The following is a 15,531-nucleotide window of genomic DNA, read 5'->3' as shown; positions in this document are numbered from 1 at the left end:
ATTTTGGGCCTAGGAGGCCTCATTGCACTTACCTGGGAGCCAAAATAGGGCACGTGCAAGGGGCGGGGAGGGAAGGGGTCAACCAGAAATTTAACTATGAAATTTCAAGTTCAAATGAACTTGAAAAGAGCCTCGGTGGTGCAGCGGACTAAAGTGCTCTTAAGTGCTAGCACTTAGCTCCCAGCTGCCTGCAATTAGTGCAAGTTTGAATCTCACCAGGCTCAAGGTTGACTCAGCCTTCCATCCTTTCGAGGTAGGTAAATTGAGGACCCGGATTGTGGGGGCAATAAGCCAACTTTGTATAGAACAACACCGCTTGTGGGGGGGCGAAAGCCTTAATAAGCAGGTATATACAAAAAAAGTATGCAGGCTATTGCTAAAATGCATTGTAAGCCGCCCTGAGTCTACGGAGAAGGGCGGCATATAAATTGGACTAATAAATAAATAAATAAATAAATAAATAAATAAATAAATAAATAAACTACCAGTTTGCCTGAACTCACCCAAACCGGCTGAATCCCACCACTGGCTTAGACTAAATTCTTCCATACAGTCATTCAAGAAACCCTCTTTGCTGATGACCATGTGGTCCTGGCACAAAGACACTGATCCAGAGTTGATGCTGAACCAATTCTCAGATACTCAATTCCTCTTCAGCCTGATTGTCAGCCTGAACAAGACTGAAGTACCTTAGCATCCTGTGCCAAATACCAAGCTTCCAGAACCAAAAAACCACTCTTGATAATAGCTAACTGATAAATATAAACAGCTCCAAATGCTTGGGAAGCATCATTTTGAGCAATAGGTCTTTGGACAAAGAAACTGACTCTTGGATCAGCAAGGCCAGCCAGGCATCAGGGCAGCTGCGTACTAGAATGCTCAATCAACACAAAATCCATGTCTCCATACAGTGAAAGTCTATAAAGCTGTGGCTATCCTTTCTCTCCTAGATGAATGCGAGTCCTTGATTCTGTACCAAAGGCACGTCAAGACTGTATCTCTCACTTGGAGGTCTTGAATCGTACAGAGTTCACCAGCACTGAGTCCCCTGATTATTAGAACCCAGATCAGATGGGGGGCGGGGATGGGACATATCATCAGAATGTATACTTGTCAGTTGCTCTATAAGTGTACTGGAATCTGAGAAGAGACCTTGGGATCGACAACCCATACGCTACAAAAATACTGTGAAAGAAATCCTAAGTCACCGTGACATCCAGCCAGAAGCTAGAAACAACTACAGATGTTGACAGAACCCAACAGCAAGGCCTGTGCTATGAAACCTCCACCAACTTTGAAGATAGGTGCAGCCAAAAACAGATAGGAAACTGTGAATGAAGTCAAATGAGAACAACACTCAGAGATACTACAACAATGGAGTTTCAGTGCTTCCAGACTGGGACTGAGGAGTCATTTCTGCTTCCACAGATGAACTATATAACAGGATATCTTCTTCAAACTTGGATTACCATATTAAACTATGCAGGAGGTTATTTCCTCTGTTACATTTCCATTCTAATTCAATAACAAAGCTATGTCTCTTCTATAATACTGTCTATGGCCAACTAGCGAACTGTCTTGCAAGTTTCACAACTAGTAGCTCTAAGTATATTTCTATACACATTTTTATAGTAAAAGAAATTAGTATCAGGAGTGTACATACAGCTTCATGGTTAGCTTCACTCAGAAATAAGAATGCTACATTATACAGGACTTTCTCACTAGGAAAATTAATCTTAGTTCTCTTTCGGTAAGATGGGAGTGTTCATCTATTTAGAAGATAACTTTGACAAGGAGCAAAATACGCAACTTAAGATAATAGGTAGCCTGTCCCTTAGTAAAAGTATTTCATAGTGTAGCTTAACAACAACTTACTATACTTGTTAGCTATAAGCAACATAAAATCCCACATAAAATGGAATGAGTAGCCTGGCTTTCTCCTTGGACAACATGGAAACCTAGCAGGCTGGTTCAGAAGGGACAAAGTTAATAGAATGACCACGTATTATACAATATTTGGTTTAAGAATTGGAGGGCCCAACACTGGTAAACACCTGTACAACAGGTTTTTTTAGGGGCACAATCTCTTTTAGCAGTTTATACTATCGTGAAGGAATACAATCTAGTAATTACTGTTAAATATGAATTTCAGTACACAAATTAAAATATGGAAATTTAGGAAAATTGTTTCCCCTTTCATTTTCACAGTGAATCGATTCCTTCTTTTCTGGTCATCTAAGTTACAACTCAGTTGGTTTTTACAAGGTAGATTTTTATATTTGCTAAGCATGTGTTTCCATGCCAGAAACCTCTTAGCAGGTTAGTAAATCATTCTGAAGGTTATAATGATGATGATTTAGAAAACAGATCGTATGCCAACAGATCAGGTAGTAATACAAAAAATTTATACATGCGCAGAAATGGATAAGTTAACTCTAGAATTAAAAGATAGGGAAGACTCAAAGTATTTTATAGTATGGAATAGATGGTATAAGTGGATAAACCAAAGGAAAAAAGGGTAAAGATAAGAATTGGAGGAAATGAAAAAAAAAAAAATGCACCGTCAGATAGATAGAAAAGGTAAATAAGTCACTGTTTGTAGATTTGTATATATGTGTTTATATAATTATATGTACTTAGTTTGTTAGTGTAATTATGGATTGAAAATGTAAATTTTAAGAGAGAGAAAATTTGTATATTCTTTCTTTTCATTTTTGTTTGTTAATATTTTTAAATTCAATAAAGTTTGTTTTTAAACTAAAAAAAATAGAAAATAGATTACCTGCTTAGCATCATCTCAAAACAATACACACTTGCACAAAATAGCTCATTGGGAATGCAAGTCCCTACCAGCAGAAAGCAAAGCCACCTGCTTACTCTGGGGCATAATCTCAACCACAAAAGATTCAAAATGGTCCCTCTAACCCTTTCTGAGGAGAGTAGAAGTCAGGGGATACAGTATGCCAGGCAGCTGGCAAGAAACTATACCCTCAAGTGGTATGCAAAGGTTGAGAGTAACAGGCCAGCAGGCATGCTGCTTCCGGTTGAAGTGCAGAGATGGAAAAAATTGTTTTTCTGTGAGAACTGCTTGTCACACTCCATATTGTGCAGTACAGTGTTGCTGCTGTTTTCCTATGAGGGTGTTGAGAGAACGGATAGTAAAAGCAGCATTTTACCATGTAGGATAGCTCTCATCCATAGAGATGCAGAATATAATGAAATCAATAAAATCATTTACTAACACAACAGGTTTCCAATCTACATTCTATCCAAATATTTACAAATTCAGATTTTCCCTTATGAAGAAGATGGCCTTTGTTTTATAACTAAACATTATATATAAAACCAAAAAAATCCCATTACCTGGCTTTTTTAATGCAATGTAAAACTCATTTTATTGGATTTAAATGGTACCTTTCTATTCACTTCTCCGACCTTGCTGTTTCCTAGAACAGTAAAGTTCAAACATAAGAAGTCGCAGCAATAGTCATTTTGGCTGGGGAGTTGAAGTCGTGTATCAGGAGGATGTCCAAGTTGGAGGAAAAGTGAATCTAAAGGTTGTTCTTCATTGCCACAAATAAGAAGGTAAATCTAATAAAAATTAATATTATGATATTAATTGGAAATGATTGGAAATTAATTGGAAATGAAGTATATTTGCTTTTCTAGCATTCTGAAATTTACATGAGTGAGGAGGGTGATTTTTGTAAAAATGGTTTTACACTGGTATCATCCTGCTCGTAGAATGATTTCTCCAGAGGGATTTGCACATTGTCTATACTTTCTGACTTTTTTTGTTCTACCAGTATTTTTATCTTTCAAATAACTTCAGTCTAAAAGTTAGTTGGATCCTTAGTCCTGTTTCTGCTATTTTTCTTCCCTGTTGCTAGTTTTACACTGTATTCTGTTGCTGTTCTTTTTTTTTTAATTCTGCTTTGAATATTTTACCATTTTAGGGTTTTCTAAAAACGACAACAGAATTTTCTATTTCCGTGTGGTACAGTATAGAAATATCGTAACTTTCCTTTCCTCCAATCACTCATACCATCTATACCAAATTTTATAGTATTCTATATCCTCTTTTTCTTTGAGTTCTTTTGTCAATTTATCCATCTCTCTGCATTCCAAATTTTTTTTTTATCAATTCCTCCTCTGTTGGTGTATTTTCTTTTTCCCAATTTTGGGCAAAAGGAAAAATGAAGAAGAAAAATAAGGGGGAGTTAAAGAAATGTCAAAAACAATGGGAAAGATTGGTAAAATACAATTTAGTGATTGAAATGAAAAAGAGAAATATATTGTAAATGAAATGATGGGGACAGATAGCAATATGGAATAAGATGAAGTAAAATTCGTGGAAATAGTAAATAATAAGGAAGGACCACTATGAAAAAACTGTAAAAAGAGTCTTGTATATAAGTGTTGTATGTCTTGTATTGTTTTATTGTATTATAATAAATAAACTGCCTGCAATTACTGCGAGTTCAAATCTCACCAGGCTCAAGGTTGACTCAGCCTTCCATCCTTCCGAGGTAGGTAAAATGAGGACTCGGATTGTGGGGGCAATAAGCTGACTTTGTATAAAAAAGAACACTGCTTAGGAGGGGCCAAAAGCCCTACTAAGCAGGTATATACAAAAGTATGAAGGCTATTGCTTAACACATTGTAAGCTGCCCTGAGTCTCCAGAGAAGGGCGGCACATAAATCAAACCAATAAATAAATAAACAAACAAATAAATAAATAAACTTTAAAAAAAAAAGAAATATTGTGACTAAACCAAATAAGTACAAGTTAAACATTAAATTAAAAAAACATTAAGAGAGTTTTTCTACAAATGCCTATGCTGCTTCTGCCTATTTATTTATATATCAAAGTTAGAAATTGCCCATCTCCCTCACAGAGCAGTGGGCAGTGTACAAGTAAAATCTAAAAACATAAAAACTGAATATTATGAGACAAAAGTAGTTAAAATTCAAAAGGCGGGGAGAGGGCCTTCTTACCAGCTACCATGAAGTTCCTTCTCCCCTTTTTAAGATAAGCCAAAAGTGAATTCTGACCCATGTCAGGAAAGAGAAGAGAAGAATGAATGATGGGACTTGATAAGAAATAGATAAGGAAGAAGTATTGGGGCAGTTCTTCCTTTTGCTGACTCTGCTGGTAGAGGGGAAAGTCCGTTTTCTAAGTTGCACCATGCATCCTTTTAAATTCCCATTTATCCCCATGGAATATTTATACCAGAAAGGTCCACAAACGTGAATAGTTTCAAAGACTAAAATATTCCAAACATAGGTAAATCATATTGCTTGTTGCGTGGCTGATTTAGCTGTGACAGGCATCCCAGAAATAAGAGGTTCCTACCAATTCCAAGAGAAGACCTGGATTGCCCAGATCAGCTTTCCTCAGGAAATAGTATCCAGTTGTTTTCAATATCACCCCAGCCAGCTCTTCTGTTATTTATGATGGTGAAGATGATAGGTTTAGAATCTGCCTCAACTGGACAATAACCAGATAGGGAAACTTATGTACATGTTGCAGCCTGGTCTTTTACAATGGTCTCAAGACATTTTTCAATAATGCAAGGCTATCCTTTTTCTGTGGGATCGAACTGATGAAATGGGTGATATGGTAAAGTGATGTTGTCAATGGGAGGACTTGGTGTGGTTAGTTATCTTTAGAATTATTATTTTTTTTGAAAAAATCTAGGTTGTATTGGTACACAGCAAAGCATGTTTTGCATCTATTGAATAATAGAGAGAAATACTTTCACCATTTTGTGGTAATCGGTTGTTTGTATTTAGCAACACAATTTCTATAAAATATTAGGGTTTCAGAACGAAGGTTCATGCATTGCACACGGTTTATTTCTACTTTATAGCGAGAGATAATAATAGCAAAAAAAAAAAAAAAGGTGTATAGTCATGAAGGCTCCTTAGAACATGTTCAAAAGCAACAGAGTTTTAACCATTTTTACCAGGACTAGAGACTCATAAAAGATATGAGAATAATTTTCCCAGAGCATTTCAGGAGAAAAAAGCTACAGCTAAACAGACTTATTTTCCTTGATATTTAACAAAATCAATTATTAACATAAGCTCTTTCCAGCTTGAAATTGGTTCTGCATCAATGGGAAAAAAACAGCAAATCAAATGATAAATACATCGTCACTATTGCTCATTCCAAGTGTCCTGGAGTGGATGCAAGCAGATAGATGCTGATTGTAAAATCAGTGGCTTTACTTGGCATAGGCAAAGGAGACCCCCCCCCGCCCCCCAAAAAACCTTTGGATGCCATGTGCAATCACAACTGGAAAGAGCAGTAAAGGGCAGAAGATCAAGATGATGGCAGCATAAAAACAAGGATGTAACCTAGAAATGGATCCAGGAATGGCCTAGAGTTGAACACAAAGGAAGGGAGTGGTACCTAGGAAGGAAGGCTCCTAGTCATTGCTCTGAGTGATGACCAAGCAACTGAGCCCAGGCATCCTGCTGCCTGCTCTCTCTGCAGTGAAATTCATGCCTTACTGTGGTTTTCTTCCAAAGGAAGAAGAATGGAGTTGTCTTTCAAGAAAGGGAAAAAAAAAATCTACTCAACTTCAACTGCCTAAATGAATCCATCTTTTAATAAGCCAGTCTTAACTGATCTGGTGATAACTGGGATAAAGCTTAAGCAATTTTGAATAGTTTGATTGTAGTTCAAATGAACAGACAACTGCAGTTCAGGCTTTATAGAGAAAGAAACGACACAAATTGTGAACACAGGCCCATCGTGTTCAGGAGCTCCACTGAAAATCTCTGCTGAACCCACCAACTGGCATGACTTTGCAGTGCAGCAGGACCAAATCAAAAAGGCTTTTTATATGCCAGCCTTTCCCAAGCCAAGGCAAGAGAAAACAACTTGACATCCAAGTGGAAAATAAATTGGTGATCACAGGCCTTAATTTGCCAGTGCAATAGGAAAGCAGTCAGGCCATGCTGATTGATAACTTTCTCTGCTGCAAGGGAATAGGGAGAGATCCTGGAAGCATAAATGCATGTGCAGTAAGTAGACTATTTGGGAGTTTGAATCCTCCCATATACCACGAGTAGCTAGGTCACCTTGGGTGGAACCAGGCTAATTTTAATTTAATATCTATTAGTTGTGGCCAGTGGATGAACCCTAATTATAGTTTAAAGACTATTGACATAGATTATTCATCTACTGGCTGTCTGCAAAGCGACAACTAGATATTTCTTGAATATACACACTTTTTAGTCCCACAATTGTAATCAGCTACTGATAAAATAATGGCTTGTGGCGTTGTGGTTATGAAAGCTGGGGTTTAAGCATAATTGTTCAGCATGGTAACGGCATATATGTGTCTACTCCAAGCAAAATCAATCATGACTCCTCCCCTTAGAGGGTATATTTAGCTCCCGAAATAGCCAAACAATAAAGGACAAAAAAACCCAGAATTATAACAAAAAGAAGCAAACACGGAGACCCCAAGGACAAGCTTCAGGGGCGTTGTCAGACATGTGTAAACAACCTGCAGACTATTTAGTAAGCACCTGCATAATTTGTATTCTTATACTTATGAATGGAACTGAACATGGAGTATTATGGAGGTGGATAGGATGCAGTGGCAATTGCCAGAAAAATTGCTAATGTTGGAAAATCAAATTCAATATCAACTTTTCATCTTTGAGCGAATACTCTGTAGATGGGGATGTGGAGGAGAAAGAGCAGCATAATTTAAAGTTGAATTGACAGAATAATTTTAAGGTTTGGAAAGAGAAGAAAATACAGGACTTGCAAAGAGATTTGACGGAGAGAAACCGTCAAATGTTGCAGTTGCTATGAATTTTTGTTTTGTTTTTCATCTAATTCTAAGAGGTTCCTTTATTTTTTTCCCAGGAGTCAAACCAATAGCTAGTAGCCACACCCAGCGGCTTCAGGGATGCAAACACAAATAAAAACCTCAAAGCATCTTTCTACCATTATCAATTTTCCCTTGGACAGATGAAGATGCGCCCTTGTTTATGCTGATAGCTTTTAAGCTAACAGGAAAATATAAAATATTCCACCTGGATGGCTCCTTAGCACACAAAAGAGCTGAATTTAAGAGTAAATTCAGCTGGTTTTAAGAGCAACTGGCTCTTGTACCCAAGGGCAATCTGCCATCCAGAACAGGCCTTGTTAAGAGGATCAAGAAGTGAGAGCCTTCCGTTTCTGAAGCATTTCCAGACAGATGTACATATTTCTCTCACCTCCAGTATTTGCTTACCCCAATGATGACGGTGTCATCGCCCTGGAAAACCGGGATGAATTTATCTCCCCGTATGATCTCCGACTGATTCAAGGGCCGGAACCTACAGAGCACCTTGATGCTGCATTCATTGAGTTCGGTAGTCATGCTGGCTGGGCAATGGGGCTTTGTCCTGGTGTGCAGCTTTTGTAGCTAGAAGGCGCAAAGAGCAGCAGGAGATGCAATTCCCAAGCAAAATGAGAGACAGGCAGAAGCAGGTTGCACACAGGCACTCTCGGAGGAAGGATCACAAAGGGGAAGTCTTTCCTAGATTGTCACCCCACAGCAGCAGAGCAGTTGGCTCTCTCAGCTGGGCTGGTAAGTCTTCCGTGCCTGTGGTACCCTGGGATGCTGCTTGCAGTGCCTGTATCCCCCTCCTCCTGCTGCAGGAATCGGCAGCATCAGCATCAGGCAAAGGGTTGGGCTGTAGCTCAGGGTTAATACTTTTAAGGTGGAACAACCCCAGCGCCTTAAGGTGGACATGTTTTTTTTTTTTTTAAAGAACTGCACCTTCCAGCTAGTCTCTTCACTTGATGTTCCAGTTGGTAGCAGTTACTTTGTTCCCTTTATCCTTTCCAGATACAAAACAAGTACAGGGACCCTACAGACAATAGATGTATAGAAGAAAAAATACTGAAAACGAGAGTTTGTCATGCAAAGCTTATAAAAGTTAGTTTTCCCCTTTGTACACAGCTGGTAAAATTTTAAAAGCTTCTCCTTTATTTCAGAAATATCCACAAAAAGAAAAAAAAAATCACAATTGAGTGGGACTTGAATGGTGTGGGACTAATTCAAAGCCATCACTGAGAAATTCACCTAATGTTTATCGTTTATAGAAGACTGGAAATAGCAAGGTGTTATTTTTCCTCAATTAATTTGGTTATTTCAGATTGGTTTTAAGAGAGCTCCAAAGAAATGGGAATAAGAATTGAGCAGGTCTTTTATAAATTGAAGAAAATATTATTACGGTAGTAAGGACCGAGTAAATATAATTGTAACTGGCAATGCCTGTGGATTGACTTGCTGAAAAGTGCTTCCAACTCATTATGTAGGAATGAGGCTTAACGTGGTAGTATCCTTACTGTATTCAACCAATAATAAGTTTGATTAATCCATGACGTCCTCACAACAAGCAATATAATTCTTGCATATGTTTATATGACTAAGCAATGAGTGACAATATCTGATGGTACTATGAGAAACAGAACTTGTGAAGAAAAGGACAAATCATTTCTCAATTTTGTTTTGATTCTCACCTTATGACCATATAGAGCATAGAGACAGAACTGGAGTTACTTGACCTGAAAATGAATGGTGAGTATGTCCTGCAGTGACTGCAAATAGCTTCTCTTCTAGTGTCTAGTCATAGACCATAATGGAATTACATAATAGAATAATGTCTACAAGACAACTATCTGCTCAGTTCAGTGCTTGAGATAAAAGTTGACAATTCTTCTCCAAATTAGTGATCGAACCAGACATATGTTTTCCTTTCCTTTTTCTTTTAAAGACTATGACTTATTAATTTAGGGGTGAATATTCTGTTCCTAGTTATTTAAAATGAACTTTTTGATTGGTTTTTCAACAGACTTTTTAGTGTGCTGTCAAGAAGTGCTCATATTTTCACAGGCTTGAGTTTAGTTCAAGTCTAAGTTCCCAAATGTTTGGGGCTGGTAGATATACTTGGAATGAAACCATATCCTTGGTATTCTCACAAAATAACTGTCACAGTGGCACAGCAAGACAGTGACCGCTAGAAGCCAAATGAACGATATTGCTACTCACCATTACCTGTGGCTTCCTGGAATGATGTCCACTCTTCCTCTTATTTCTGGAATATTTTCCAACATTGCTTGTTGCTGTTGCCCCCCATTTTTTCTTGTTTTCTAACAATTTGTTTGGTGTACTGTACTTGAAGAGTCCAAAGAGCCCCCAAGCACTCTCATTAGTCAGTCTTTGCTTTGCTGCCTGCTGATTTCCTTTAAAAAAAATACTGAATCTTTAAATAAAGGAAGAACAAAGAGCCTGTGGATAGAACAGTAGATATTCTAAAGACACCATTTTGAGAACCCAGCGTATATTGCTTGGTGCCCAAATGCTCCTTAAAAGTCCTGGCATTAGAAACAAAATGTAGGATTGTTCTACGGTTAATAAACCAAATAGGATTAACATACATTTCAGCATAGGCACAATGCTCTCAAGAAGAATGGGATCAGAGGTGAAATTCAGCAGGTTCTGACAGGTTCTGGAGAACCGGTAGTGGAAGTTTTGAGTAGTTTGGAGAACCGGCAAATACCAGATCTGGCTGGCCCCAAAGTGGGGTGGGAATGGGGATTTTGCAATATCCTTCCCCTGGAGTAGGGTGGGAATGGAGATTTTGCAGTATCCTTCCCCTACCATGCCCACCAAGCCACGCCCATCAAGCCACACCACACCCACCAAGCCACGGCCACAGTACCGGTAGTAAAAAAATTTGAATTTCACCATTGAATGGGATCTAACCTGGGCTAAATTAACAGATCATCTACCACTTTCAATATCCTGTTAGCTTACGTGGAGAAAGATTCTTGTTGCCTTTATTATTATTATTATTCTTCAAATGTCCTCTTCTTTTGAACATAACTATTGATGGCTACACCTTGTGATTTTAGCTGAAAGAAAGCTAAGCAGGGTCAGACCAGGTTTGTACTAGGAAACCCTATCCTAGGATGGAAAGCTGAAAAACATCATGGTAAGCAATGACAAACCATTTCCATTCGTTGCCAAGACATTACCTATGTGCATTAAGTCACCAGAAGCAGACCTTTTCTCAAAGAAGACTTTTTTTAACAATTCATGGACTAAACCACAGGTTGGAACAGGAATGGAACCCAGTCCTAGAATCGAAGAGTGAATCAGTTTTATTGATCTGGTGGCTTCTAGGCTGCATCTGTTGTTATTATTTCCCTGACAAGGACCACCCATGCTCGCAATTCACCCTTGCATAGTTTTCTAACTGGACCATCCAGATAAAAGTTCCCCTTTGTAGCAGGGCTTTCTGCCCGTGTCTAACCTTCAAATGACATTATGTCTAAGCTGTATTTTTTCTCCTGTTAAATTACATAAGGAAATCTATGAAAACCATTTGTACTCGTATATTATTTAATTAATTAATTTATTATTATTATTTATTAATTTAATTTTTATACCAACCTTCTCCCGAAGGACTCAGGGCACTGCACAGCCAAAGATACAGATAAGGTACTCATGTATATAAGGTACTCATTATATAGTACTGGGCCTTAATGTATAATATTAAAAACGTATATAAGTTTAAATAAGAAAGCCATGTGAATCAGCTTTTATTTATGTCAAGAGATCATAGGCTGATAACAACATTTGTTCAGACTAAAGCACAGGTTTGGGGTACACAGAATTTCTCATGGGGCTTAACCAGGCAATAATTGTCATGCAATATGTTATAAATCCAGTCCTCTATTAGGTACTGCAGGAATACAGTTGAAATTGGCTACATAACCGGAGTGATTCCTACCATTCCCTTTCTCTAAGCTTCTAAGTAATGGCCCAGCCAGGAAGATATGCATACAGTAAAACCTTTTAATCATCACCACTGCTTACGCTTCCAAGAAGCAGAGAGCCATTTGGGCAGATATTGCAAAAACAGCAGAAATCAGAGGAAGTCTTGACACATGAAGATGTAACGATAGCAGAAGTGCAGCAGCTTTTTTTGCAGCAGGCAAAAAGACAAGAGCAGAACAACTAAAATAATTGGCAAAGAGGGTTCTTTTTCTTCCAGATGGATTGAACTAAATGAAGCTTTAAAAAGGGATGGCTGAGGTGAAGTCTGTGGCCTGCTTGCAGGTCTTTGAGACATCGGGTAGGATACTGAGGAAAACACCAGATGCCTAATTAAATGGCCCTTCTTCTGATTCAATCTGGAACGACGATTCTTATGGTATTGTGGGAAGGCCCCACCCCCACCCCCAGAAGAATGAAATATTTGGGGAAATATTTTTAAAAAAGGCAGAATATTATATTTCCCCTAAAGGAGAAATGAAAAAATCTTAAGGGAGGCAGAAACCAGCCCCAGGTTCCCTGCCCCAAGGAGAAACTGAGGAGGCCAGCTTTTAGAAATGCAGATTTGGTAATCCATTCAGAAAGAATGGGTCAAGACAGAAACTCAAATAAGCAACAAACAAAAGGTTGATAAAATTAGCTTAGACAAACACCTAGGATTTGCATTTCCTCTTTTGCCTATAGAACCAGCTAACCAGAACCCTTACATGACCCCCATAGGAATCCAGAAGGTATAAAAACCCACCCACTCTAAACTCCATTTTGTCAGCTGCCCAGAATTACATGTGGTTGATGGTTCTGCTTCATCAATAAATGGAACCTTTCTTTCCTATCAGCCTCCAGCATCCATTTTGTTTCCAAAGCCTTTCTCCCGGCTTGGAACTGAACCAGATGGATTTTCCTTCCAACAGTATATACAGTGCTATGTGTTCAGTGTTATATTTTAGCACAGTAGCCATATGCTGCAGCATTAAACAGAGGAATGCAGGGCACTGTAAAATAATCAGTTTGATGATAGACAAGGACTGAGGAGGCCATGCTAAAACTGCTACTCAGGAGTTACAGATAGTTTAGTGAATTGGGGCCTCTGAATAATCTGCCCCACAGCATTGCTTTGAGAAGCTATGCATGGGAGAACACAAAATGAGAGAAGCCAAGAATGGTACTTTAGTCTCCCTGAAGGCCAGTTAGATATATGTAACTTACGTGTTATATGTAATTTAGATATTTGTGTATATTTGGAAAAAAACCACACTGTACTTTATGGATTTTGCTCACTAGTTCAAGAATGGAAGTAATTGAATGCTTTCATTTGCTAGCAAACCTTACAAAAACCTCCGCTGAATTTGAAAGGGGTTTGTATATCATGTGTGCATATATTGCAACAATGCTTAATGTGTAAATAAATGAACAATTTTAAAAAATGTAACCACAACCTATTAACTTAATTCTATCCCCAAAAGGAGTTTGAGAACTACATTTTAATCATTTTACATATTTTAATTGATATATTGTTTCCAAGAGATTCAAAATGTTAAAATGATCAAATGTTTACCTAGTAAAAACCAATTTAGCACAGGTGGAATACTGAATGCTGAAAATTAAAACAAAATAAGAACAAAATTTGAACATCTAATGAAGGAAGCACTGGAGACTTAATAGGAGAAATGCTTTAATTATATCTATAGCACATATAACTATACATTTATGTATGTCTACAGTGAACATATAAATAGTATAAAACATTTGTGCAGAAAGAGAACTCTACGAAACCTTCAAAGGAGATGTTTTGTTTGATTTTTTTTTTTTTATCAGCAAAGTGAAGTAGCTGTATACTGTATGGAGATGATGCATGTGAAAATAGCCATGAGTAGTTTAAAAGCAGTCATGTGAATCTGCAGCTCCTTTAACAATTGAAGAAATGTTTCATATGAGTTCTCACACAGATACAAAACCTCATATTTGTACAGCACACATGCATATTTATAGGAAATACATATGGTTCTCCAAGAGCCAGTTTGGTGTAGTGATTAAGGCACCAGGTAGAAATTGGGAGAAGGTGAGTTCTAGTCCCACTTTAGGCACAAAGCTATCTGGGTGACCTTGGGCCAGTAATTCTCTCTCAGCCCTAGGAAAGAGGCGAGGGCAAACCATTTTTGGAAAAAAAAAAAAAAGCCTTACCAATAAAACTACAGGGATTTTCCAGGCAGTTGCCAGGAGTCAGCTATGATATGAAGGTAGATACATACACACATAAATAGGGTTTCCCAAATGTGGTATGAAATGCATCTGGAATTTTGCAGGCACTTTCTGACAATTTCTGTCATAAATTGGCTACTAAGGGAGACATGATTGATGATAAAGCATAGACATACCTAAGATAAATGAGTGAAGATGATCTCCATTGCCTCTCACTGATCCCTGTATGTCATTCCCATCACTGTCACAGCAGCCACTTGATATTTTTATTGTTAAAAAATATCCATGAGGCCTACATAGAATCTAAGATGTTTTTAACATTAAAGATTATACTGAATATTAAGATTATGCTTTGTTGCATGACAGTTTCCTGATTTTTTAAATTAAAATTCAGGCATATTGTTAAAAGTTCAGGTGGGGCAGGAAGCCCAACATGTATTAATGGAGATATCTCTTGGCACATTGGTGCCAATGAGCACCGTGTTTTGGAAACTCGGGGTACATACAGGCCTTTTCCTTACATTTTTAATGCCTTATATTTCCACTGAATTAAGACTTTCATACTGAAACAAGAAAAGATTTTCAAAATAAGCAGAATGTTGTATGAATATTTATTTTCTATCCTGTGGTTCCATTCAAAGGACAATCAAAATATCTCACAATGCAAAAAATATTTTTAAAAAATCATACCAAATAAAAAAGATTAAAAGAGATACAAATATGTTTCTAAAGTTCTAAATATTTAATGTTTTAGTAAGTTTTAAAATAGTAAATCAAAAATTTTTAGGGTTCTATTTATGACCTTTCATATAATGCCTTATATTTCCACTGAATTAAGACTTTCATACTGAAACAAGAAAAGATTTTTAAAATAAGCAGAATGTTGTATGAATATTTATTTTCTATCCTGTGGTTCCATTCAAAGGACAAAGGACAAACAAATATTTTAAAAAAATCAAACCAAATAAATAACATTAAAAGAGATACAAATATGTTTTTAAAAGTTCTAAATGTTTAATGTTTTAGTAAGTTTTAAAATATTAAATCAAAAAATTGTTAGGGTTCTATTTATGACCTTTCAGTTTGACACAACTTTTTTTCCCCAAGTAAGTAGATATGCAGCTGCAGAGTCAATTTTTTTAAAGTCATGTGGAAATATAAAATTCTATAAATACCGGGCATATATAACCTCAGCTTATTTGTCATTAGTAATTAACTTTTAACATATTCCCTTGCTATGATAAGTTGGAGCACATTCACCTTTTATTCTTACAATTTACAACAAATCTGCCTAATGAATTATTTAGGTTTACAATAAGGATGTTCAAATGGATTAGGTGCACATACTTAATAAAAAGGCATAATGAATTATTAATATTATACAGGCATAAAAGATGCACCCCCTGTATACTGCAGAGTACATTTTGTATTATTTCCTGACTTGCAGCAAAGTAAGACTCTGCAAGATACAAGC

General features: G+C 37.2%; 1 protein-coding gene across 16 annotated transcripts in view; it reads right to left on the bottom strand.

Annotated features, from left to right (window-relative positions):
- Window positions 1-8,915, bottom strand: part of KIF5A (kinesin family member 5A) — a 72,299-nt gene extending 63,384 nt beyond the window's left edge. For all 16 annotated transcript variants that reach the window (XR_004591824.3, XR_015732392.1, XR_015732393.1 and 13 more), the window contains exon 1: window positions 8,262-8,915. Coding sequence is in view for 12 of the 16 variants with exons in the window: in XM_034419211.3 (XP_034275102.2) it covers window positions 8,262-8,390 (129 nt within the window). In the remaining 4 variants the exon portion in view is untranslated. The remainder of the gene's footprint in view (window positions 1-8,261) is intronic.
- Between the last annotated feature and the right edge of the window lie 6,616 nt (window positions 8,916-15,531).

The sequence above is a fragment of the Pantherophis guttatus genome, chromosome 2 (genome assembly GCF_059756535.1).
Source record: "Pantherophis guttatus breed Tessera chromosome 2, ASM5975653v1, whole genome shotgun sequence".
NCBI lineage: Eukaryota > Metazoa > Chordata > Lepidosauria > Squamata > Colubridae > Pantherophis > Pantherophis guttatus.
Note: the sequence above shows the minus strand (reverse complement) of the source record. Positions and strands in the feature narration are given on the sequence as shown.